Below are 27,262 nucleotides of genomic sequence, written 5' to 3' on the forward strand. Positions count from 1 at the left end.
CTAGTCTGGTTGTCTATACCTACGTTGCGGCGTTTAGCCGGTCGTTCGGCGCGCTGTTCGTCTGTTTCCTGGGCGATTCTTTTCCTCTTCATCTCGTTCTGATGTCGATTCGAGGCCTCCTCCTGCTTATCAGAATTGTCGCCGTCCATGATGCTGCCTCAACTGTGGTTGCGGCGCACGCGAGCCCTCCTTTTCAGTCCTCCGACATGTTATCAGGCATGTGACCCAGCTGGCGAAGCGAGCGGAGGCGAGCGCAACGACGAGGAACGCGGTGTGACTTCATGTGCCTCCTCGGAGCACCGCCACGGCGAAATCGCAAGTTCGCGGCCAGTAAAGTTTTCGCTTTAAAATGAGTCCCACTGAAGATATCGCGAATGACGTGGATCGACAAGTTAATATAAGACTGCATTATAGTGATGACTGGTAACTATGAGTGTGAGCACAAAAGAAGATGCGCAGGAATGCAGGAAAGGACCAATCCTCGTGGCCATCGATATCAGCGTTGCGGCATGACACGCACACACAAAAACAAACAAACAAACAAACAAAGTGCGTAAACCGGCGAGACACGAAGCCAGCACAACTGTGGACTTACATAAGTTACTAACGCACCTCCCGTCGGTTTGGAGAAGGGTGCGGGGTAGAAAATTTGAATGCGAATAGAGACAATACGCACCGTCATTAAAGGATAACTAAGAAACAAACACCAATAACTACATTTTGCAACAACAGCGCCAGCGACAAGACGAAACTCGCCCAGCTTAAAATTTCCGTCCTCTCGCAATAGGTCACTGCTCGAATGGACAGCTGAAATGTTTTCTCAGGATCTTCGTAATCTACAAACGCTCGACATCTGTGCGTCTTTAACCTAGTTATACTTGACATCCTATGGTTCCGGACGCGGGGACCAAAGTGATAATTTATATATCCTCGAGCGGGAATCTAAAGGGGACCGACTGTCAAGTCCTGGTTATACACAGTTATTTGCCGGCGTATAGAAGTAGGCGGATCGCATAGTTACCCCGGCGGTATACATATATACAGAGCGACTCCTGCCCGGGGCGTAGGCGTCAGTCCGGCGCTGTGTCATCGTCGTGTAAGCTTCGGCGGAAGTCCGGACCGGAGTGTCGCTGCTCGCGCGATCTACGGTCGATGCATTAAACATGGGCTGTCACCTCCGCGTGTCCCCTGCAACGCGTCGCAAGCAGAAGAGAGGAAGAGAGAAAAACAACAACAACAGCACAAGTGCACAAATAAATCTCTATAGAAGAACCGTCGCGCTGCATCGATGGACGCGACCGTTGACGCCTCTCCGATAACCCGAAATCGGTCGCGGCGAACAAGCGATGGAGAGAGGGGCAGCGTGGAAGCGCGGATGTAGTGTACGTGACTCAATCGCGTTGCCCCTCTCGAGCCGGGAAACGAGCTTGTAGAACGCGGAACAGAACCGTTGCCGCGACGCGAGGGCCGTTCCTCCTTCCTGGGCGACCACGACGTGTAGTATATGTCACGGTCCCGAGCATTGCTTCGTCCCGTTTACGCGCTCCTATGCGTGGTATGTGCCGCACTGCTTGAGGAAAGACTGCGCAATCACGGAGCTAGGCATATTAAGAGATGACGTTCTTTTTTTTTTTTCGGGCGATTCATCGTTCGCGCTAACTGACGTCCCGATTTACGTCGGAACCTCTGAGGGACGAATTAAGACTAACTAGTTAGAGAGAGAGCGAAAGGCATGGAGTTTAACCATACTGAGTCCAGTTTGCTACCCTATACGTGGGGAGGGGAGTGGGGAGTGAAAGAGAGAGAGAGAAAAAACGAGTCTATACCGCACTTTCACATGCACTAAGTTAGGTGCAGGATGTCTGTAGTCGGGCACTCAAGTATGTTGTCTTCAGGTAGTGAAGAAGCGCTCGAACAGCTTTCTGGGCTAATGAACTGTGAGGCCAGTCTCCCAAGGTCTTTGGTTCTGTGAATGGCCTGTCGTCCAGTCTATTCAAGGCACACTGGAGCGTCTGACGTTGGTTATCAAAGCGAGAACAGTGGCACAGAAGATGACTGATGGTCTCTTCACACTCGCACTTAGCGCACAATACTAACTAGTTAGTATTAGAATCAAGACTAACTAGTTAAGTATCTCGTGAACTGTAGAGGTGATGCCGTAATATCAATACTGGAGCCGGCCAGTACGCAAAACATGACGCGATTTGCTAAGAACACTGGAAGCCCCCGTCCCCGCCCATCGCGAGTTTTGGCGAAAGGCAAAATGTCTGGCAAAGGGCTTTGCTGTTCCAGCTAACTTTATATTTCTTTATATTTTGGAAAGTGCGCTGAACTCTTTTAGGCTGCGTAGGAGCGGATGTTCCTCTTCATTCTCCGCGGCAGCTCAGTGGTGGGCTGTGCCGACCAGTTGCTGCATAACGAGGCCGCGGGCTCGATTGCATACGAGGTCGTGGGCTCGATTCCCCCCAGCTGTGGCGGTCGCATTCTGAGAGCACTACAGGAGAACAAAAATACTCTTCTACTGGGTTGTTGGCGCATTTTAAGGAACACTACGTAATCACAATTTTGCAGGTTCTCCTGCGGCTTCTGTTTTCGTGGCATGATGCCGCCTTTAACACACGCACACACACGCGCACGTGCACACACTACGAACGTGCGGTGATGCTTGGCCTGACTGGCCGGCAGCTTGCCACAAGCAGCGCATATAGAAGCGGTACGTGGTCTGTTTGTCAAAGGGTCATAGAGCAGAGAAACATGGTCAGGGATACCCTGTTCCAGTTTCCTTCTGTACGAGTTTGACCTTGCCCTGCCCTCTCGAGACGCCGCGCTCCGACAGGAAGCACGGCGATGACTGTGCGTGCGTATGTTTGTACACGCGGTGTGCTATCTCAGTCGGTGAGCAATGGTCTGGTCGTATCGCGACTGTCCGCCGTACTTCCTGGGCTGCAGGTTGGAGCAGGTTTCTGAACGGTATACCAAATCCGCCACATTCTGCAGTGTGTATGCTGTTGGTGTTTAAAATTTACTCGGTATTTCATTTGGTGTTTCGAAATGGTTGCCGCAGTTCCGGAACCAGCCTCTCAGACCTGCACGCAGGAACGGTATGCCGAAGCAGACACATCGTTGTGTGTTCGGATTGTTCTTTAAAACGTTTTATTGACTTTTGAAGCGAATATTGCACTTCTGGAGCATCCTTTAAACATGCACAGGTTTAACAACGTAAGATATCGTTGACGTCGTACATCTTCGTCCACGTGAGGCTTCCGCTATCATGCTTCAGCGGGGACTTCTTTGCGATGCAGGTCGCGGACCGGTGCATCTCGTTGGTTTTCAGTATAGTATATTAAGTTGGGTGGCATGAACGCGGCACACTGGTTGGGTAAACGTTCCCGACTGTTCGGTTTTCGTGATTCCCTTTATGGGCCATTTTCTGAATAAGTGAGACATGCAGCGCAGAGCTATATATAGCCAGTTTATTTCCAGGTTGCCCTCGGTCATCTTGGACATTGACATACGGCACTGGGAAACATTGCTACAGCGCTAGGGAAGACATATACATAAACACGAGCTACACATAGTGGTCGCCTCTCCTTTGCAGCTAGTGTTTATGTGTTTTTTATTCTTCTCTAACGTGTTTCATGTTTCAAAATGGCAGTAAGCAGCTAGTCCGGCTTTCAACATTTGATGTACGGAGCTGTCCGGGCTCAGTGTGTTTAGTAGACCATCTGCTCGAACGATGTATTGAGAGACCAACCAACCAACATAAATAAATAAATAAATAAATAAATAAATAAATAAATAAATAAATAAATAAATAAATAAATAAATAAATAAATAAATCCGTCAATTAATGTTTATTTTACCCTTATAGAAAGGAAAGGAGCAGCCACTTAAAAGCTGCTGCACTGATCAGCTTGACGGGCTGGCTGCTCTCTGGTTTGACAGCGGCAGAAGGAAAACAACTTTCGGTACAAATTGTTTTGAGTAGTTATTTAAAGGATTAGTATGCATGGACGCGAACTATACGAGTGCTTCTTGCCACTGATCGGCGTGTCTGATTTCTCGTCTCTCTCTTTAATTTTTTTTTGTCTAGTTAATGAACTATAGTACCATGACGCATTGTGACAGTGTCTGCCTTTATTATCCATCGTGCGGGGTACAACTCCTGACCGTACTTCACATTTTGATATGCCTAGACCAAAGCAAAAATGGGTAGCAACGGCGATATATAGACCTTACGGAAACAGTGTTCGATTGCAGTGCAGCATTGATCCCGATATTGATTGCATTTCTCGGCACTGCCCTCCTTCCCCTATTCCCAACCAAGATCTGTTTATAGCCCCTTCACAGTCCAAACTACTCCTTAAATCACACTTTGTTCGGAAGGTGGGTATTCAGCCACTATTTCGCTTTATCCGTTGTTCGCTGCCATACTCGTAGCACTGAACCGCTGGGAGTACACCACGCTCCAGAACGCAGCAGACAGATTAGAGTGGAGCAATTCAGTTCAGGAAAGGACCAGGCGGCACCTCGGAGCACCCTGTCCGCCTAAGAAAAAAAAAGCGCGTTGATCTTCTCAGCCATTATGCATCGGCCTCTCGATTGGCGCGGTACCCCAGCGATGGCGTCGCACCCGTTGAACGCGAGCTTCGCCGTCACGCTCGCGCTTGCAGAAACTCTCGACTGCCGAACAGGAACCGGCCATTTCCAGTAGAGTGCACTGAGCCAGCGTGGCGCAGACGGATTCTGCGCGAACGGCCGCAATCAGCCCGTCACGTTGCGGAGAAATCGCGCGACTATGCTGTTGTTCGAGAGAGGGAATACGAACGCGCGCTCGCGACTCTCTCGTAGTTAAGAAGCGGCCACCGGTTTCTTCTCTTGTTCTAACGCACAAAGAAAGAAAGAAAGAAAGAAAGAAAGAAAGAAAGAAAGAAAGAAAGAAAGAAAGAAAGAAAGAAAGAAAGAAAGAATTAGAAGTAAGAGAGAAAGAGAATTCGCAACTTCTCCAGCATCGGCCGAACGCAGCGTAAGCGTGGGGATATGTGAGTGAAGTCGTGACTGCTTCTCGCAGCGTGGAGCAACGTTACTGCGTGGAGTGCGTGTGACCGCAGCGAAATAACGGCAAGAAATTCGCGCCCTTATGAGAGGAATATGCGCGGCGCATGCGCTCATTCGCCTTAATGCTCGCGCGCAGTATCCTCTCGGGCGGTCGGCGGCGGGGTGCAAGTTGGACGTTATGCGCACCCGAGGTCGAACGTGGCCGTGCATAAACATAGCGCGGCGGTGCTTTCCCTAGTGTATGGCAGTGTGGCGGGTCGCAGGCTTGCGGCAACCAAAAATATCGAGCTAAACGTGCGCGCGCATCATGATCGAGCGTTCTAAGTTATTGCGTGCAGTGTGGTTGAATTTGCAGATGTGACTTGCGTATGGTCGACAGAGAGAAAGAGAGAGAGAGAACGCTTTCATTAAATGGTTCTGCCCACAGCCGCTTGTAACTATGCTTTGTTGTAACCGAAGCACATTATCTGTGTTGAAGATAGGTAGCCGACGTATTAGAGAGAGAGAGAGAGAGAGAACTCTTCCATTAAATGGTTCTGCCCACAGCCGCTTGTAACTATGCTTTGTTATAACCAAAGCACATTATCTGTGTTGAAGCTAGGTCGCCGACGTATTACTGGGAACCCTATACGTGGAACAGCAGAGCACATGCCGTAGATGGAATCGCCAGAAGTTGTTTTTGGCTGCGTGATTACTTTGGTGCTCACGAACAGGCCGACTAGTTCGCGCTACCAGATGCAGAAGAGGTGCACGGTATTCGTGAGGCGCTGCTTAATGGCGCCGTGCAGCGCCGCTGGAGTGGCGACACTTTGCTCGCACAACTCCCTTAGTCCAACTGGCGGGCAGGTAGGAAAGCACTTGGTGGCGCGGCAGTGACAAATGTGGCTTATTGAACAGCCTTGCGTCATTATTTGCAAGTTTCACTACTAAACGTGAGCGGTATACAATGTATTATATCACGTTCGGTTCAAGCCTCTTTGAACCTGGTACTCTTGAACCTGGTACCTTGAACCTGGTACCATGGGGGATATGACAGACCTATGTATGGAATTATTATATACTATTTAATGCTACTGTAGATGTCCATCGACACGAACTTCTTTTAGGCAGTTCATTCGAGTGCTTCTAGTTAATACATATTTCATTCATACTAGAAAAAAAAGAGGTTGCAACCGCCATAGATTATTCTGCGGATGGTTTTTCATAAGCGACTATTTTTTCATTCGCTGCTGAGTATATAGTGTTTTCCGGAACTAAGCGATAAATAACCCTGCCGATTTCTCGACGCACTTGATGTTGTTAAGTTATCCCGGATCGCCTTTGCAGGCGACAACTTAAACTACGAACGTCAACGCGGTTTCAATCTCGTATATTTCCGCTGTGTTTCTCTCTCTTCCTCAGTATGATATATTTCAATGATATATTTCTATGATATATTACCGTTTACTCCTGTACGTGCACCGACAGCAGAAAAATCGAGTTAGTAAGTGTTCGGTAAACCTGGCTTTTCCACAATAAGTGTGTTTGTGTGGAGAAGCTCGCGTGTGTTAGTCTGTTAAGTTCTCGTGCGAATCGTATTTTAATCTAGACGCTTACGTCACTCGCACTGCAAATAAACGATGCTTGTGGAATACGTTCACAACCCGGTGAATCTCAGGGTTGTCAACGAACCTCACGGTAAATAAAGGCGAACATCATGCCTATCAAAAGCGATTGTAAGGCAGTGAAAAAAAAAAGGACAAAAAACAGACCATAAGTGCGACTATTGCCCATCCGTTCTATGTGAAAGCTAGTCAAAGAACGTGTATGTTTATCTAGGTATGACCGCAGACCGAATACTTTGGCTACAGGTAAAGCCCGTTTGTCCAAGTGGCTGCAAGTGTCGACCCTTTTGTCGCTCGCCAAACTACTGTGCGACTACAACTCACCATCACTTGCTCGAAGCTTTGTAGTCGTTGTAATGACACCGACGGGTTAAATGCAAGCTAGGTCTTTTGATAGCTCTTTAAGAGATCCTGGTGCGAGCGAGCCCAGGCGTTGGTATTATGGAGTCGCTAAATTCATTTCTTGGCAAGCCTTCTGCATCTTTCTTTTGTTTCTCGTATCGTCGCTTTCACTTCTCAGGCAATCAAGCAATATATATATATATATATATATATATATATATATATATATATATATATATATATATATATATATATATATATATATATATATATATATATATATATATATATATATAGAATTTAGTCGTCTTTCGCTTCTTTGTCTCTTGCTTGCTTTATTTATTTATTTCCCAAATCGTAGGAAAGGCGACATAGTTCCGAGCTCAGTATGACGCCCTCGGCAATGCGTCGGCATCAAAGTGCGGCTTTATCATAAAGTGTCGCATCGTATCCATATTACTGTACACGCAGAGACTGGAACGTCGCGTCAGCTCATTTTGTTTGCGATTCTTTCCGCGTTTGGATGTTCCCTCCACACATTTGATTGATGAGGAATGGAAAGCGAAAACAATTGAACTATGAGGCAGTGTCTCTTCGCTCGCTGGCTTTCCTACAAGGGTATGTGCGAAATCAGGCCTCCTGAGCATCGATAACACCTCGCTATATATAGCTTTCTTTTTTTTTTCTGGCAAAAGGAAAGCAAATGCTTCCTCTTGGGTTCGTCAAAATTCGATGATACTGATAACGTGGCTAATTTCACAGATGCCCGTGTAAATTTACTCCGAGCATACATCTGTACGGGAGCTGTGTGTTCGAACAAATAAAGAGAGCCACGTAGAAGAGCCGTAGCTTCGCGAAGGGCCTTCGGAGAGGCGGCGTCCTTGGCGAAGAGTTATTGCGAGCCACAGAGGGGTCACGTGCGCATCCAGCACATCCCGGTTTTACCGACCGGTTATAGGAGAATAATTTGGCGAACTCGCTCGCGGTTGTTGTTGCATTCGCGCACGCTTATGGAAGCGGCGGCGTTGAAGAGCGTTCGGCCTAACATCGGGAGGTCTCTTTGCCTCTAATGCTTTTTACGGCGTGGTTGCGTTAGGTTTCGTTACGCAAACGTTCATCCGCGGCGCGCTGCCAAGGTGTCCTACGACATCAGCGCTCGATCGCCGATAAGACGTGGCGGCTGGCCGTGGGAGCAGACCCCGTCGTCGCCTTATCCATGGACAAGGTGACGAGACCACACCTTCCCTACTCGTTATCTGGAGAAACCAGTTTACGAGGAGGACAACATTCAAAACATATTTTCGATTCCGATACATTAATGTGCGGCGTTTAGTTTCATTACTTCCTTAAACAAAAACAACAAGAACATGAAATAAATTTCTTAATATAGTAATCACATTGTTGTGATTTTCACGTTTGTTAAACAAAAATGCTTGCATAAGAATAAAACATGGGGAAATATAGCGTTCACTCAAGACACCTTTAATAATATCTTATTGCTCTTCCATACACGGTCGCTCAGCCTTAGGCGTGGTCTTAAAGAACAGACCTAATTAATATTGATATTCTCGATTCAGTTTAAATTATTCATGAAAGCGTCCAAGCATGCCAACCCTTCTTTAGTAGATACCTCCGCGGCTTGTCATAAGAGCCCATCTTTCTGTATTTTACCATACCATCATCTATAGGTATTCCTTACTGCATTCTTGCTGTTTGCAAGTCACCGTAGGCTAAATGGTGACGTGAACGAGAGGTCGACCATCTTGTAGGGCAATCTGGTAATGTGGGAAATCTTATTTCCAGTACTTTTCGTATCCCCTGTTGAGAAATATACACCAAGCACTATGTATGAATACGCATAACAGCAAACATACAGAGTTAGTATAGAAAAAGGCGTGACACTGCAGCTGGATTTGCAACCTGATAACGATGCTGCTTGCGTCAACCTAATCAGTAAAACGATTGGCCCAGAAATATTCTACCAATAACGTATAAAAAAATTGGAGTTGGGTTAGCCTGTTACCGAAATAACAGAGGGCAGTGTTCTAAACTGTACAGCTTTTTCTCGTATTAGCATATTACCTGCAGCGGGACGTGCGTTTCTCCGCGGTAATTACGAGACCGACACGGTACGAAGCAAGTCTTAGCCGCCGTTTGAGGACAAGCAGACAGCAATTGACACGGCGACCTGCTCCTTCGTATAGTGCATGCTTACAGTTAATCTGCCGCAGCAGTCGCCTCTGCCGCCGGCGACATATGCGCGCCGGGACCAAATGCAAATTGCGTGCTCGACACTGCAGGATATTGCGAGACGCTCGGGGCGTCCCGCTGCGGCCGCATTCAGTGGGATCCCCCTTGTTTGCCTCCTTAATATCGGTGACGTAACTCGGTCAGCGGTGATCACAGCTGGAGTCGATAAGCTCAACATTGACCCCGATGTCTGCAATCAAACTCTCAGGCATGGCATAACAGCCTCGTGTAATTTCTTCTTCGAAACGTACCTTAACCCCATTCCTCATGATCACCTAGGTGCTTTCAAGTTCTACGCCGGATTCTATTGCAACCATATGCGAGAGAGGGTTGAGCGCAGTTTCGTCGCTAATACCTGGCACTTTCTCATCTTTATTATATTTTCCCCCTTAGTGCAGTGCAGTCTAATTACGCAGTCACCACGCGTACGCATTGCTCCTGTAGTATCATGCAGCGTTCTGAAAGTTAAAGCTTGCTAAAGGCGACCAAAAGAACGAGAGCATGCATCTGCACAGACTGCGTCGTCTGCTGTTAAAATCAAGTAAGCCGACAACACCGCAAATTCGTCAATGTAGTTTCAAAGGTCCCGTAGAAGGCCCCATGGAAGGAGACTTTGTCCCGAAGTAAGCGACGAAGGAGACTATGACTGCGAGCGAACGTTTTCTGTTACTGCACGCATTTAATTGAACGGTTACGAACACGGGTAGTATACTCAATCGTTATTTCATAGAGGCTCAGCATCGGCGTAATCGCCGCCATCATTACGTCGTACAGATAGTAAGATGAAAAGCTGCAGGTGACTCCAGTCTGCTCATCTTCAAGGTTGTGAAAGGGAGGACAATATATGGCGCGTCCGTAACGTCAGGCGTACAACCTTCTACGTAAGCATTGTTCAAATTCGTAAGCATTGGTTCTTCCGCGCTCTCTTTTTGCCGACGTGGCACGCACGACCCCTAGCTTATTTAGCGCTGCACGTATTTAATAGAACGCAGTCAACGGAGTGTTCATCGCTATATACCGGCAGGACACGCGCCCCAGGGGCCGCACTTTGTATACGGAGCGGGATTGTCGTGTCGAAGCTTGCAGACAGTGCGCCCGTACAGCATCGCGAATGCCTGCGCCTGTGTTGCAAAATGCACCGTTTCTCGTCGCAGGGTAGGGGTAGTGCAATCCGACGCACCTCCTTGGCCGCCGGCGCATCCTGTCAACGTGACGCAATCGCTACGGCTGGTTTGACCACTCACTCGTTCGCATTCTTCTTTTTTTTTTTTCCTCGACCGAAGACGGCGTGCCGTTTACGCACTCTCCGACAAGCACGTAATTAGTAGTTCCTCCTTGCAGAGTAGCGACGCGGCTCGCAAGCCAACAGAATTCTGTTGGATCTGCCAAGCTCCCCAATAAGTAAAGAGGGATGTGGGACGACGCTTGTAATTGAACAGATCGGCATTTTGTTTTTTACCTGTCTTGCTTTTTCCTCCAAGCTAACAACACGTGAAGCAATTTTACGTTCCTTCATATAAGGTGGGCAGTAGGTTATACGGGAAGCCTTCGGCGAAGCGTTTCTGATTTATCCGATACATCGGAAGTTCTTTAACGTTCACGAGTGCACGTTAAAGGGACACTAAAGTGAAAGAATAAATCAGTTTAGACTAATGAAGCATTGTTTGAGAATCCTGCAGGCAGGCATTTAAAAGAAACTGTTTGATTATTAGATGAGAAAATGAAGGTCCAAGTATCAGTACTCGAACTGCGCGCCGAAACCCCAGCGCCGGTACGTCAGCGTGACGTCAGGGATTCCAAAGTATGTTTTCGCATTTGGGCCGCGTTGGCTGAATAAAGGTTCCCGAAACTTGCCATGTTTAATATTTGGTTCCTTTAGAACACAAAGTAGTCAATCTGTACCGCTATACATAATTAGCAGGCCCTAGAAGACGCTATCAAAATCCAAGACGTCACAGCCCCCAGGTGCGGGAACATAAGTGGGCGTCGTCACCCATATTTCCTTCTTGCGCTTTTTCTGGCTTACCAAACCTCTTATCGTTGTAAGAGTGATGTTTTTGGTGTTTTATAACGGTAATTTACTGATGCAAAAGAAATCATTTTTCACTTTAGTGTCCCTTTGAAGTACACGAGTGTACCGCCATCGGAACGGGGTCGCCGCGACCTATAGTCGAGCCCGCAACCTTGTGCTAAGCAGCAGACAGCCAAAGCCGTCGAGACACCTCGGCGAATTTCTCCCTTCTCAACCTTGCTTTAAAAATAAACGTATATATATATGCGTAAGCCGAGTGAAGAATGTAAAGTGGAAAAAAAACATTGTTTGGGCGTTGAATGGCCTGTAGAAAACGATAGCACGGAAAATTCCACAAGTGACGGGTCTCTGCAGTTGCGTAAGGTGCTTACCGCGGTAACCGATTAGAACTTTGGGTGAACCTGCGTTTTCTCTTTGTCTTTTTTTGCCCCGTTTTCTTTCTTCTTGTCATTGTGCGCTAAAGCTTGTTTTGGTCGAAGAAGAAAGAAAGCGCCAACGGCTTACGTCAGGAGCATCTAGAACAGACGGTCTTGCGCTTCTGCTCACGCATTCGTCATTTACAAAAACGTAGTAATAATAGCACTATTGAGTAAGGGTCGCACTCGTGTAAGAGCCGCACTCCTAAGTCGGCATCTCAAAATTACAAAAAAAAATGAAAGCACCTCGAAAGAGAAATGTCCGATGACACAACGCGTGGTGCCTGCGTATTTTTCGGAAATCGTCGTGGGAGGGTTTAAAGTCTGAGGCATAAAGGCAAGGGGGACGACTGTATACGCCCGAGTGTGCCGCAGCTGACCGAGCTTGAGCGACAGCGGCGAGGTCTAGCTCCGGGTGCCTGGCGTACTTGTTTGAACAAATAAATGCGTTATGAAGACAGTAGCGCGTTCGCCATTTTCCGTACAAATATATCGCAGGGATTAAACCACCGTGTAAAGGCCGCAAGAAGAGAGTGTGGCTTTTGCACGAGTATGCACGGTAATTTTCTTTCCCTTTTCATCACCCCCCCCCCCCTCCTTTCCTCATTTTGCTTCGGCTCCCGAAGCTCTCGCTTCGCACTCTATATACTGTAGGAAGCGTCTCGGCTTGTCCGTGACGCGTTACCAGTGCGCAAGCGCCAGCAGCTGTAGCTTCGCAACGAATAGGTGGAAGGAACATCTGCGTTCTGAGTTGAACGAAAGCGAAAAGGGTTGGGGAAAAAAGAAAGAAGAAAGAAAAGAGACGAATTAAGGCGAAGATCGAGCGGCTATTGTTCGCCGGGGACTCGCGTTTCTTCTCGGCACAAGTTCGTCAGCATATCTGCGTAGTATGCAGCCTGCGTGAGGTCTCGCGGCGTGTACATACGTGCGCTATGCGACGCCTGTGACGCACGTGCGAAGCTGGCCTTTGCGTGGTGTTGTTTCCTTGCGCTTGATCCGAGCGGACTCCGAAGGTAGAACGCACGCCATCAGCTGTGTCTCTCGAAGCAAGCCGCGCGCCTTCCTCGTTGACTCTGTCGCATCGTGCATTATACCGTTGTGTTGTTGCCTCTTCGGTCACCGAGTCATGGCGTCGATCGAGGATTCTGTGCGCGGATTATCGCATCTGAAAACGTGGCTCCGCGGGTACGTTCATATGATACGAAGACACGGCATCGCCCGTGTTTCTAAGGTTCGTTGCATTCTTTCTCTCTCTCTCTCCACTTTTTTTTAAGCACAGCACATCGCCGGAAGTGCCCCGGGGTTACCTGTCATGAATAAATGTTTTGCGCTTGAGGGTTTACCGTGTAAGTCAGTGGAACCAGATAATTTAAGATGGTTTCTGTAGACCAGTCTGCAGCCTATGATGTGTACCAGTGGTCATCTACGTGGTGTACTAAGATATAAGTATACGACGTGTGTGTGTAGTTCTAACTTGTGCACTTAGACTCGTGCTTTCTGCTGGCGTGATCTTGAGGGATCTTATCGAAGTGTTCTTCCCTTGCTTTCCATTTGACTGTATTGTGCTGTTGAGTCTGTTGAGCTTCGCAATGCGTGCGCCGAAGAATCGGCGACAAACGTCCTTACCTACCGATCGAAATTCATCGTTTCTTCACCTGGCGAACTATGTCGGCACGTAGATTTTAACGCTTATCGGTCGTATTCAGGCTGATAGAAGCCCGAACCGAGAGAGCTAATCGAACTTGGACGAGGCTCGTGGGACAAAGGAATCCGGCGTTATCCTATACCGTAGTACATGATGCCACTCGATCACGCGGTGGACGGGTCAACAACAGGGTAATCTGTACTCGGGTTCAAGATTCCCACGCACATACCAGATCGGTCGATCGTTGTGTTTGCATAGACGCGTTGCAGAACCGACGCGTTTGTTCCATCGCTAACGTCCGGCGCCTTACAATGGGGACCACAACGGTGAGTCCAAGCGTGGCGTCTGAAAACCATCTAAATCCCCTGAAACTTTCAACGAATTCAAGCTCCGAGTGCGATTACTTATCTCTGAAGAGTGGCAGCTGTTTTTGACTCGAGCCCGTACGCGACAGTGAAGCAAAAGGACACGAAATGAACCTGTCTACTTATTGGCAGCTGAAGCTATAGCTTTTCACCCGTTCACCTTGCTGGTGATTATACGTTCAGTGTCGGCCGCTTAAATTACGAATGCGTTTTGCTTTGTTGGGAACATGGTGTGGAGGAGGGGAAAGAAAGTGCTGGCGTTGGCTGTAACATTGCTAATTACAAGGTCCTCGCTCTCTAACTGTTTTTCACGGATTCGTGGACGTATAACTGTGAGTGAGTGATGTAATGGCGTAACGTGACTGCCAGTCATGCGTGAGCGTCGTCCTTTTGGTTTCTTGCTTCGGAGGGCGGCTGCAGAATGGAATTTGAGACTGTATTTAGAACGCTCGCGCTAGTCGTTTAATTTCGTCAGTGGCAATGAAACAGCAGTGCGTTGCAACTATAGTTCGACATTCCGTTACCGATCTTCTCTCAAGCGGTGCTGCGCTGAACCAGTGCGGGGGGTTTGTTGATGCTTTGTAAAGTGCGGTCAGCGTGAAGGGCAGCTGAAGATAAGCAGCCGACGAAGGCTTGCTACACGCGTTGCGTGTATATCTACGGAAGTGTGCCTACGATTAACGTCCGGCAACGCTTGCCGGTTGCGTTTAAAACAAGCGTGCACTTTGCGCAAGGACGAACGGAAAAACACACTTTCGTCCTCGTGCAAAGTTTGCCATATAAACGTGCGAGTATGAATTAGCTCAGTCCGGCAACGCATTCCTCTAAACACTTGCTTTACAATACGCGCGAGTGTGCGTAGGTCATGTAATGCGCCGGTTAGCTAACCGTTGGACCATTAGGGGGACAGAATGGGTACCAAGAGACGGGAAACGCTGTCGAGGGCGGCAGAAGACTAGATGGAGCGATGAAATGAGGAAATTTGCGGGCGCTAGTTGGAATCGGTTGGCGCAGGGCAGGGGTAATTGGAGATCGCAGGGAGGGGCCTTCGTCCTGCAGTGGACATAGAACAGGATGATGATGATGATGATGATGATGCGTGAGTGTTTGCGTTAGGGGGGGGGAGGGAGTGTTCGTATGTATTTGTGTTCGCGTGCCCTTGTGCGTTGTCGTGCTCGCGTGCGTTTTGTTTGCTCCTTGTGTCTGTTGTCTGCCGGCGCGAGAGCGCTTGCATGCATGTTTCTATGCATAAGCTTGATTAGCGTACGATTGAGCTAAAGCTACATTACCAATCAGGAAGACTCGTGCCCTTTAGGTGAACCTCAAAACAGCCTATACAAGGCACGAATTTATCTCATGCGCCGCTCGAATGTTCGATGGCGCGCCCGAGGTCAAACTGATTGCCGACGTTACCTGTTAACGGGAATTACGCGGTAGACAATGCGGGCAGAACCGTTGCGGTAACCTGCACACTGCGTGTGCCGACGACCGTGACTTGTTGCGTGTGTGTGTTAGCGACAAAGCGCAGCCAAGCGGTTCGCCTTGTGTCTCCGGGAGCGCATTGCGGAGCGGGGGAGAAGCGAAAAATGGGAACATCCAACGCGGCGCGCCGCCGTGGCCGGTCGATCCCATTGGCGTAGAACGAGCGCGCGCGCACCACCACATCTCCCACGTGGCTGGGCGGCCAAAGCGTTCCGCGCTATTGTCTCCTCTTTCTGGGACGTCCCGGCCGCAGCGCTCGCGACTATACTGCAGCTTCACTGCAGCACCGCCAGTCTATAGCTGCGAGCACGCTGGCGCCGGAGGAGCCGTCGGCGAATCTGCGTCCTCTCTATCGGACTCACAGAGTGTGTCTTCATAGCTGTGCGTGGGTGCAGTGCAACCGAAGTGCCGGCAAGAGGCAGATCAGTTGGTACAGGTGTCGGCCGCTTTCCATCCGATCTCTTATACCGGCGTTGGCACATCTTCTCTGGTCAGTTATGGCATTCCTTGCTTCCGTGGCGCAGTGCTTACCGGCGGTTATGCGCTCGTAGACGTAGCTTGGCGACCAGTTTACACTCGCGGTGTTGCAGACACCGCTGGTCGTTGTCACATCTACGCGGGTTGCAAACATTCGCGATACTTTGCATTTGCCTCCTATGCGTTTTGGCGTATGTTCCATTAGCTGAACGCCTTGCTTAATCGGTGGCTCGGGTGCTGTCTTCTCTGCGAACAGTGCGTTCGTTCGTCAGTAACGTGCCAGGGCAGCCAGTAGTGCTCTTCAGCAACGCACTACATATTTTCACTGCGCGAAAGCAAGAAAAACCTGTGTTGCGCGGTACTTTGTTCCTATGTCGCAGCTTTCAGTCGACTTCTCTCCAACAGCATCTGCGCGCCGCACTTCTGGCATTCTGTAGTTTCATATTTATTGTACATTTTGTTGAGCTCACTCGTAGAAATATGACGATATTGCTTAAGCTTTTCAAGAAGTGCCGTCGTCATTCACGTGAGATATAACTTTTTCCTCGTCGATCCGTCACTCCCTCATTTTAGGCCGTCCTAATGGCAGCTTGATTCGGTGCGCTTTGCACAGAAACCGTTTCTCGCCACAGCGCATTCTTCAACATACCTTTCTCTCGTCGTTTGCGAGCGCTGCCACATCGACTCCGCTTCGTGTATTCTCTGTGCTTCGTTCACTCATCGTTCCGAGTTTACCGCGGTGCCAGCGCAGCTTATGCCGTAAGATCCTCCTTTCCACCGTGAGCCACGCAGAGTCGCGGTGTTTTAATCCAATTTACCAGTGCATAACGCTTCAACCTGGCTTGGCACCTTTGACTCGTCATGGGAGTGAGGGTGAGTGTTTACTTTCACTTATGCACTCTGTCATTATGTAGTATACAGATAGAAGCGCATTGGGCATGCATTGCCAGATCATGACCGGCAGCTTATTGCCGTACCTGAAAAAAAAAAAGTGCGCAATCATCGCGTTATACCGAACATGTGGGGCAGAAACTTGGTGACTAACAAAGAAGATTGTGGAGATAAGGACCGCACAGCGAGCGATGAATTATGGTGACCTTGCAGCCTACGTCCGGGACGGATACCTGCGGCCTAAACACGGGCATATATCTTGCGTTTTCGCCGTTCAAGAGCGCGTCTCTCAAACAGTTCCGCAAAGGGAGTCCCCGTCAGAGGCGCCTCTCGCTTTTCCGCACTCTGTGACGCCTTCCATGGTGACGGGTGCTCCTTTCAACCGCGCTAATGACGGCGGCGGTGACAGTCGTGCCTCCGGGGAGAAAGGACCGCCGTCGTTCGGATGCAGTGAACGCCCGAGCGTCCCGCTTTCGTCCGCGTATAGCACTGTGCGTGTGTGTGCACACGTTTGTGGGGGCCGAAGTCGTCGGGGCGGGGAGACGCAAAGAGCCGTCGCCTTCTCGGTCGTGACTGAGCGGTTGGGTCGTCGTCGTCGTGACTGCTGTTAGTAAACAAATGGCACTCCTCCCCCGTCTGACGTCCCGCTGCGATGAATGTGCTTCACGGGCGTCGTGCTGTGAAGCTACGCGCACAGCCCGTCATGCGACTCGCCTTTGCTATAGCGCAATCGCTTGCCTCCTCGTTATCTTTGCTTTCTCTCTCTCTCTCGCTCTCTATTTGGCGGTGCTTGCTTGGTCGGGGGTCTTTGTCGCCTGAGAGATGTCGCATATCCATGCATGCGCTCGCTGTTCCTTCGCTACGAGTTGAAGCCCGCCGCCCAACGCGTTACGAAATTGCAAGTGTACGAAAGACGAATAACGCGGACATAAGATATACCGCTTCGTGCTTGGTAGTGTTGCAGTGCATCATTTTTTCCCCCGCTTCAGTATTAGTTGGCAGGTCGTGCTAGTATAATCTGTGCTGAAGCGTCCGCAGGAGACACTGTCGGCTTGGTAACGCAAAAAGGCGAGCACGCGCAACTTAGGTGCCGTGTTTTTGTGAGTATTCCACACGAAGGTAAAAATATGAGTTGAGATTCTTCGTATACTGGTTCGCAATGTCGCGACTTCTTTTTTTTTTTTTCTGGCAACGGATTTGATCATATCGAATTGACATGCTTTGTATAGATATGTCATCAGATTCATGTGTCATTCGCTGTATGATTTAGCCGTGCTTATATGCATTGGCCAAGTGGATATCTCGGCGAGATGTGTTCCTGCTTAATTTCTTACGAGGAAGAAATTAAGCAGAAAGAATGCTTCTTAAACTTGTAATGCGCAGACAAGGACGCGTGGCCAGTCCGTCGTGTACATCCTGTGGCTGCTGCGAGACGCTTCAGCACCTTATATTTGAGTGTCCCGCTTTCAGTGCGCAGCGCATGTCCCTAGTGAGAGACTATCATCTGCTTGGCCTCCGGTGCGCCACACTCGACGAATGTTTGTACCCCAGTAGTTGTGCGTCTAAACGTGATCAGCCTCATCGCGCTCTACTTACTTTTCTAGAGTTAACTAATAGGTTCACGTTTGTAGCGTCGAAACTATTCTATTCAGCATTCTGTAGTAGCGTGACCTTCAATAACCGGCCCTACTGTGTGTGATCTGTGCTGTGTGTTCTACTTTATTCTTTAGATTTCTCCTGCTGCTCTTCCTTTCCTCTTTCCTCCCCTCCTTCCTATCTTCCATTTCTGTGTTGCTGTCGCCTCCCTTCTGAAGAGTATAGGCAGGCGTCTTGCCCCTTCCGGTGGTAGTTGTCAGCTTGCTCCTCGCCTTCCCTTTCTTGTTAATTTATCCCTCTTAACCCTTCCCCCTGCGCAGGGTAGCCAACCGGAACTACCTCTGGTTAACCTCCCTGCCTTTCTCTGCATTATTTTCTCTCTCTCTCTATATATATATATGTGTTCAAGGCTAATAATTACAAGCGAAAAATAGCAGTTTGTAAGTTGTAATAGTTTATAGTTATTAAATTTTTACAAGGAAAGTCAGTTCTTAAGCCCGAGGTCACGGGTTCGAGACCCGGCTTGGTGACCGCATTCGGATGAGGGCGGGTTTTACATTTCTTGCAAACACATCAAATGACTCCAGGTGATGACTACTAATCCGGATTCTAACATTACGGCGGCTATCGCGCTGGGTGATATAATCCCTTCAAATAAATTGGTTTCTGAAACGCTTCAGGTTTCACCGATGCGGCTAAGGGGTCGCAGCGAACTGCTTTTCAACATGATACCCGTGTAGTCAATTAGATTAGTGAAAGTGTGTATGACTCAAAATTCTTCCCCTCCCTAACTGCCTACCTTGGTTGCTTGCATTTCTTTAGTCTCCCGTGTTTCCTTTCCCTTTTTCCATATAAATGATACCGTATGCCGGGATAAAAAAAAGGGGGGGGGGGCGCACCTATGGCTCGTATCTATGGTCATTTCACGTCATTTACTTCCTCAAACGGGTGAGACGGATGCATTTACCGCCCTTTTAAGTTAGATGAAATCTATCGTCCTTGTTTCTTTATCTGCATCGCAGAACGAAATACCCAATTCCAGAGACGGAAACAAGCGCTAGAAATCGGTCGTTTGCGAATGATAAAAGAGAAAAAAAAAACTGCATCGGGCAACATTTCCGATTTCCTTTGCACTCGTTTACCGTCCGAATGCCAGTAATCAGCTAGCGCTTGGTCATACAGCGGTGCGTGCTCACACCGGAACTGCCGACTCCTCGCTGCCCAGCCGCCCGCTTCTCCCGGCCCCCTAGCTAGTCTATGTCTACCATATAGCGGAAGTGGAATGGAGGGGCTTAGCCGATCCAGTGCCTCTATATATCCTCGTGCCGTCGATTGTGCGCTCTCACTCCACACGCTTCTCTCCCACTCCGCCAGCGTATACACGTAGATCGGTATTTGTTCCTTGCGTGAGTAGTTTCTCGGCCTGCGCACCCGATCGCAAAAAAAAAAAAAGTTGACCGCTTTGGTTCGCCATCATACCCTTCGTCTTGCTGCTCTAAACGTTCCTTTCCTGCCTCCTCCCTGCCCCGTTCTTTTCTGAGCCCGTTACGCGGTTATAGCGACGCGTGGGTATGATTGAATAGCTTTTTTGGCCGTGCCGCACGGTTATGTGGGCCCCCATTGAGCCGTATACCTATTACGCGCACCAGCGGATGCTTATTACTTTTTTTTTTATTTTCACGTGACGCCTGAGAGTATGTGCGTGGGACCGTTGATACGTAACTGCGCCGTGCCCTTTTATACACTTCGGCTCGTTCGTCGACTGACGGCTCCTGTCAGAACTCCGTCGCCCTCTGACGTTTCTCCTTATCGACGGCAAGGATCGCTGGCCGGGCTGGATGCGTTGCTGCGCGCGCCATGAACGCATTCTCCACGTTGCCGGCATATTCGATGCGACCGCTATGTATACCAAACGCTGGGGCTCCCCTCCCAGTTCGTTCTATGAAACGATTCGCTTTGATAGACTTAGTATACTGAGTGCGTGCCGGCCAAACGGTGCCATTGTCCCGGGCAGTTTATGTACCGAGAGAGAGACAGGTAGGAAAAAGAAATGCCGGGATAGGGACGATGTCTCTTCGTTTCTATGTGCACATGCGCCGCCACGTCTTTGGACCGGAGTGTCTCGTGGCAGGGCTATCAGAAGTTGGCTGTTCGGGTGGCTGAGTGTGGTTGGTAGCGCCATTCGGCGGAGGCTTTACATATTATTCCGGTTGTCTGCAGGGCGAGCGGTTGCCGAGACTCTTGAGTGGCCGCCGTGACAAGAGAGCTGGAGTTTGACAGCGCACGCGCAGTACGCTGCACGACAAAGGGGACATTTAAAGAACGTTAAAAAGTTCGAGACGCTGCGCTGTCCTTCGCTATGCATAGTTTCCACGCTGACTGCTTTAAGCAAAAGTAGTCGCTTCTCACGGAAGAATCATTTGAGCGTTCTAACCGAAGCGTGTCCTGTCTAAGGAAACGTCGTTTATCAAGAAAAATCTTGCTAGCGCTGACCGCAATGAGCTTACGCCTCATGTAACCTGATGGACCTACTTCTGCCTATAGTAAGTTTCCTGCTTAGCATTTCGTCCCGTGCGGCCACTGAAGCGTTCACTTCGTCATTCCATTACGCTTATATACGCTTCCCCCTACACTCGTCTGCGATATTTTCCCTGATGTTCGGTGACCTGGTATGGAGCGAAGCGGCGTTTGACGAAGACGAGAAGCTTCGCCCAAACTTATGCATGCGCGCATACTTGGCTCGTTGGTCGGGCCTTTACATATTTTTACGAAAAATGCATAAAGTGAATGGAGGTCAGTTCAGGGTCCCCTCCCCGCACCCAGTTCGGCCACGCGCACAGTCCGCGCCCCTGCACTCGAGATTAGATGCGTATTCGCTGTGGCGTGCAGGGCCGCCGCTTCGTAAACTTTTGGAGTCAGACGAGTGTCTTCTGAAGCCTATTCACGTGAGTTGGCAGCAGGAAATAAAATTCAGGAATCTGCTCACTCCGGGGCACTATTATGGACATTTTTGAACACCACCTTATTGTCTTACTCGCCATCTTGTCAACTCTGATTGGCCCAGAGGGCTCCTGCGGCCTCTCTGATTACCTCAGATTGCCGCAACTGCAGGATTCGACAATGTCCATAACAGCACCCCTGGTTGCTTAGGAACAAGATTGAATGAATGATGCTTAGGAAGAATACTACTGCAAAAGACTTGCGTTAGTCTGTCTCCCTGCCATTTTGTCGAATTCGCCGTCTTGTCATCTCTGATTGACTTACACGGTGGTTGTGCCCTCCCCAATTAGCCCCCCCAAAAAGCTAACATGACAAATGTAGACAACGTGGCTGAATTTGTCAGCGCTCCTATCCTATAAACAAGCGCACCCATCAAGTTCAACGGCGACTGAACGGTAAACAAATTAACAGTGAAAATGACGCCCCTTAAGAGCTTCTGAACAATTACGTCGAACCGTTGTGGTTAAAAGTCGCGTTAGCGTTGGTAAAAGGCCTGCCTGTCTTATATACCGGTCACATAGCCAGATGCCAAATAGTCAGTTTAAGTGTACATACGCCCTTATGCCTTCTTTCTAGGTAGCACCAAATGTACGAGACCTGTCGGCCGATGTCTCGTAGCATTCAAAATAACATTAGCTCTCCCTAAGCCTACCTCGACACCTTCAAATACCACCCGTATAGCGGCCGGTCAGGTGCGCTGGTGGCTACACCGTTTCCTCCTGGAAACTGCTCTCAGAACACCGTTCTGCTCTGTTTGAGGCGGAAAAGGCCCGTCCGGCACGCCCCCTCCCCCTCCCCTTCTCTTCACCTACGGGCTCCCTTGCTTCGAGGTGTAGACCCCCTTGCACACCTCTTCCTGCCTACGGCATTCTTTTCTGTTTCGCGTTCCTTGGGGGAACGCCGAAAAGTTAATGGCGTCTTGCGACGATTTCGCCGGCCTGAGCGCGTATTATAGGACTGAGCAGCTCAATTGGCTCCAGACTTGTTTGTACACACAGAGTGCGCACCGGCGAGCTGTGTGGGGCTGCCTGCAGGCAGACAAGCCCGGCGGCTCCCATAGCCACAGTGCGGCGATGGTGAACGCGGTCTTGAGAACGAGTTAACGCCGCCCGATTGTTTTTGTTTTGGCGGAGGAATGGCGCTCCTGCGCGGAATCACGCTTCGATGGTGACGCGTCAGTGTGTGCTTGTATGTGCGTTGGTGTATGTGCGCGTGCGTGTGTGTGTGTTTAGAAAGAGGGGGGAAGGGGTGCGTGCGCTGATGCGCCAACGCTGCGACAGCTTATTACAGACGCGCCGAGGAAACGAGTTCATCTGTCTTAACTCCGCCAGGCGTAATGTAGCGTGCCCGGAAGTAGCATGTTCAGCGTGAAGATGCGACGTCCATGTTCGCTTCGCTTGGCTCACTTGTCGACAGTCACCCTATAACTGTGTCGGATTCCAACTTGCCTATGGAACAATTCGAGAGAACAAAAAACAACCGCGAACGAAAACTTGGCATAGAAGGCACTAATTTGGAAAGCGAATGTAGTGCTCGCTTTCGGGATGAACGCTTTTTCTTAGAACGACCACTCCATCAATGAAAGGCAGTCTAGTTGGCCCGTTCGAGAACTCGCATATTGCTGAAGCTGAAGGTTGCTCCGCAACACTATTTTCGAGATTAAATTTGGAGGCTATATAGGTGCGAAGTGTTGCTGATACCAGATTCATCTATTTATTAGTGGTGTCTTATAGCTTCTGTCACACGGATGCTTCACAGCTCCTCTTCAACTCATTTTACGCTTGTTAGTCTGACACCAGCTTAAAAAAATGAAGTCGAATGCTTGAAATCATGAGCAAGGGGCAGCGAACGTGGGAAGCGTCAACCTATAAGCAAACGTTTTGACGCGAGGACTCGTCTTCGTTAGGGCAAACTCATTCCTTGTACACCAACTGTTCACCACCCTCAACGGGGTTTTGTTGTCACGACTTAATGTGGCAGAGTTTGTCGACGTATCATAATAGAGTTCGCGAGAAAGGTTCGCAACTGAAATACGCTTGAAATACGGCAGAAAAAGAAGTTCTGAAAGAAATGCACCGTACACATTTTCGCCCAATGCGCGTTCCCGTTCTCCTGTGTATTCTTGTTTCATAGATAACAGACAAATTTGGCATCCACCTGCTTGTAACACAAGATTTTTGTCTATGGCTACTAAGGCAGCTAGCCGAACCTACAGCCACATTACTGCAGTAATCTGGCTGCATTTACTGCAGTAATCTGGCTGCATTTACTGCAGTAACCTGACTGAACCCTGAGGCTGCAAGCAGCCTCAGGGTTCAACCTGTCCCCGAGCAGCCTGTCCCTGAGGTTGCTTGCACGAAGCAGTTTACCCTGTAAACATACCCACGGTTAGCAAAGGATGACAAAGTGACCTTAAGCCGCCACACAGTTAGTTGTTTCCAGGTGACCGACGCGACAATTGTGGTGCAATACTTTTGACCCTCGTTGCTCTACAGCTGCCTCTGGAAAGAAACTTCAGGACCACGTGCTTCGCGCAAGCGGCCTTTTGGCTGTAAGAGCTTTCTTTTCCTTTTTTTTTTAAAGCTATGGTACGATGCTATAGCTTTCCGATGAATGGACTACGGGCTTTCTTTTGGAACTTGCTACTATACATGGAGAGGCCATGTGAATGACATACTTTTCCTGTCGCGAGAATCCCGTCAAATTGAGGATTCTTGCCAAAAAAAAAAAGACAACTGAATTTGAGCATTTGGCGTACAGACTCGAGCAATGCTTGTGTCCCTCAACCGTGCTCCTTCTTTGTCCGTGCAGCGCAACTACGTCCGCGAGGAGGAAGGCCGCGTGGTCCTCTACACGACCTCGATGGGCGTCATCCGGCAGACGTGGGAGCAGTGCCGGCGCGTGCGGAACACGCTCCAGACGCTGCTGGTGCGCTTCGAGGAGCGCGACGTCTTCATGAACCGCACGCACCAGAAGGAGCTCATGGACCGCACGGGACTGCGGCACGTGGTCGTGCCGCAGCTGTTCGTCGAGGGACACCACCTGGGCGTGAGTGTGACAGCGCATGCACGTATAGTGTGCGCGTGCGTATATGCATACGTGTATACGGCGCCGTGCCACCGCGTCGCAGTCAAACTGAATCACGCGCCGCCTCGTCGCGTACCGCACCACGTCACACCATACCATAACGCAACGGCTGCGATGGCTCTGTGGCTATGACGGCCTACTGCTGAGCGTGAGGTCGCGGGTGCGATTCCCTGTAGCGGTGGCCGTGTTCCGATGCGGCGGAATGCAAAAAGCACCTGCGTGCCCTTCTTCGTGCGCACTGCGCGCGATCACCCAAAGACATACATTCTTAAAAAAAAAAAAAAGTGGTAGTAGTTACTACCCGTAGTGTTACGCCATTTGCTACCGTAGTATAACTGCACTTGGTATAACGATGGAACTAGTAACATACTAACTAAACAAGGTAGCCTCTGCTACCTATGATGGGCCTTAGCTCCCAATTCCAAACGCAGAGCCACCTGACCATGTACTGTATTGGAAATCGAAATCGGGTACAAAAGGTATGTTAGAACTATCTTCTCTTGTAAAGACGGATGTGAAAAATGTGTTGTTATATCTCTGCTGTATATAGACCGGGCCAGCTGTGGCGGTATTCCATAGTGGACCCGATATATGTTTTATAGAATACGAACGAATTCGGTTGTGCTAATCACATTCGGAAATGGTAGCTGAGACCCATTAGTGACAGTCACTACGTTGTTTAGTCAGTACTGTTACAAACGCTATCGTTGCGAACTGAAGTTGTACTAGAGTAGCAAATAGTGTGACGCCAGGTAGCAACAACTACGACCTTTCTTTGTTTCGTTGTTTAAGAGTCTGTACTACGGCGTCCCTCGTAGGCCACGTAGCAGCTTAGGGACGTTAAAAACCCAACAATATCGTTTACCGCATACCATACGACACGTACACACACACACACACACACACACACACACACACACACACACACACACACACACACACACACACACACACACACACACACACACAAAAAAAAAAAAAAAGGTACAGGTTTGTTGCAGGCTTAACTGAACGCATACAACAAAGTTCTTGTACTTCATGTTAAGCAGCGCGAAAAGACACCGATGAAAAAGAAAAAAAGACACGTATGCTCAGAAGTCTGGCCCTATATCACGGAGCCAATTTCATGCGCCTTGCGATTATTTCTTCCTTTCTTTCTTTTTTTGTCGTCTCTATCTTTCCGCGCTGTTTATCATCGAGCATGTCGCTCCGTTTTGCCTATATACAAGCTGAAGTCCTCCCCGAGATAATAGTGGCTGCCTTTTTTTATCTTTCTCGCGAAGGCTTACGGCGGTTGATCTGCTTGGCTGGAACGAAATAGCGCGAACGAGGAAAAGTGCAGCTTTTAATATACGCCCCCAGCGTTGCGCGCAATATAGTCAGGCGCTTCACTATATAAATTGACGCTCGTTGTATTCCTTCGTGTTTCAGCCTCAGCCGAGCCTCGAACGCACCGATGTATCGTGGCAGCGCACTATAGGAAACTGGCCGCGAAGAGAAGAAAAAAAAGAAAAAAAGAAAAAAAAATGTGCGAGCATTAAAGGTGCCTCACGGGACTATTCACGACGCTATAAATCTTGGTCCCAGCGGTGGTGTGAGCGCACTTTCTGGCGATCATATATATATATATATATATATATATATATATATATATATATATATATATATATATATATATATATATATATATATATATATATATATATATATATATATATATATATATATATATATATATATATATATATATATATATGAACATGGCCGCGAAGTGAGCTCACCGTCGATGGTGTGTCTAGATTATACACGCGAATCATATCTCCTCCTTTTCCTTATTATCATCATTATTTTTTTACATATATTCCTACTTGTTAAAACCGGGCAGCAAAGTTCGGAAAGCTACTGCCGGTGTCGCTTATTCGAGAGCCGAGTCAACAGAGTTGTTTTCGTTCGTACGAAGGGGCTCGAAATTTGACCTCTGGCGCTTATGTACATATCATTACAGCCAAAGGTTCCATACGGAACGCAGGGGGCAATCACGAAAGTAGTTCTTGGCTGTATTAGCCGCGAGTCATGACCCGTGCGCTGCCCTTTGAGTTATATGAAATAAATTGCTTTCTTTAATTATTTTTTCTTGGCCACTTGCCTGCTCCTCGGTTCACGTACTAGCGTATACGTGATGCCCGGCCGCCGCCTTGGAGGCGAGCGGCGCTGGCTAACACTCGCAGGGCCAATTACGTACACATATAGACAAATATCCGAGAATGTAGCCTGAGGCGTGGCCGTTCGCTCCGTTAGCTCAGTTGGTTAGCTCAATAACGAGCGAGTAATTCGGAAGATGTGGCTTCGACTCCCACCGGCTATGTGTCGTCCACTTTCGTTTTTGTATACTTTATTTCTACGTTTCATTTAAACGTAAGAATGAATCTCTATTGTGATACACCTGGCTTCTTTGTCTGCTTCCCCGTACAGTTGGGAACAACAAAGATTTGGGCCCCCTTGGGTCATCTCATTCTCCTCGAGCGTTGTACTCTTTAAAGGGTTTCACGCTCTTCTTTCTTAATGAGACAGATCTGAGCACTCTATAGACCGCCTGCAAACAAACTATTTTGTCTCTCCATAGACTTTCCATTTGAATGCTAAAAATAGATATTGTACAAACAACAGCGATTCATTAGAAGTGTGAGATCATAGGTTCATGGTCACTACGCAGGGTCTGCTGAAAGTCGATGGAATATACGCGTCATTTATGGGTTACCTGTAGATTTTATAGATAAATATGTGGCGTAACCTCTCCGTTAATTATCAAAAATACTATCAAAAATAGTTTGCCCGTCTACAATGAGCGTACAGGCATTTATATGAAGTATCAGTAGACCAATTATAATCAATTTCTTGGGCTGTTATTCGTGGTACGACCCCCGCCCCATAATAATGCCTGACTTTCAGCCAAGTACTTATAATTTCTGATAACTTATTGTCGATGCATACTCTGTAGGTTGTATATGGGCGCAAAT

The 27,262-nt window shown here is 48.6% G+C and overlaps 1 protein-coding gene across 1 annotated transcript in view; it reads left to right on the top strand.

The window, feature by feature from the left end:
• The window catches only part of LOC135902561 (glutaredoxin domain-containing cysteine-rich protein CG31559-like), a 123,957-nt gene that overhangs the window by 83,028 nt on the left and 13,667 nt on the right, over positions 1-27,262 (top strand). The window contains exon 2 of the mRNA XM_065432706.2: positions 23,970-24,206. Coding sequence (XP_065288778.2) covers positions 23,970-24,206 — 237 coding nt within the window. The remainder of the gene's footprint in view (positions 1-23,969; positions 24,207-27,262) is intronic.

The sequence above is a fragment of the Dermacentor albipictus genome, chromosome 3, assembly GCF_038994185.2.
Source record: "Dermacentor albipictus isolate Rhodes 1998 colony chromosome 3, USDA_Dalb.pri_finalv2, whole genome shotgun sequence".
NCBI classification, from domain to species: domain Eukaryota; kingdom Metazoa; phylum Arthropoda; class Arachnida; order Ixodida; family Ixodidae; genus Dermacentor; species Dermacentor albipictus.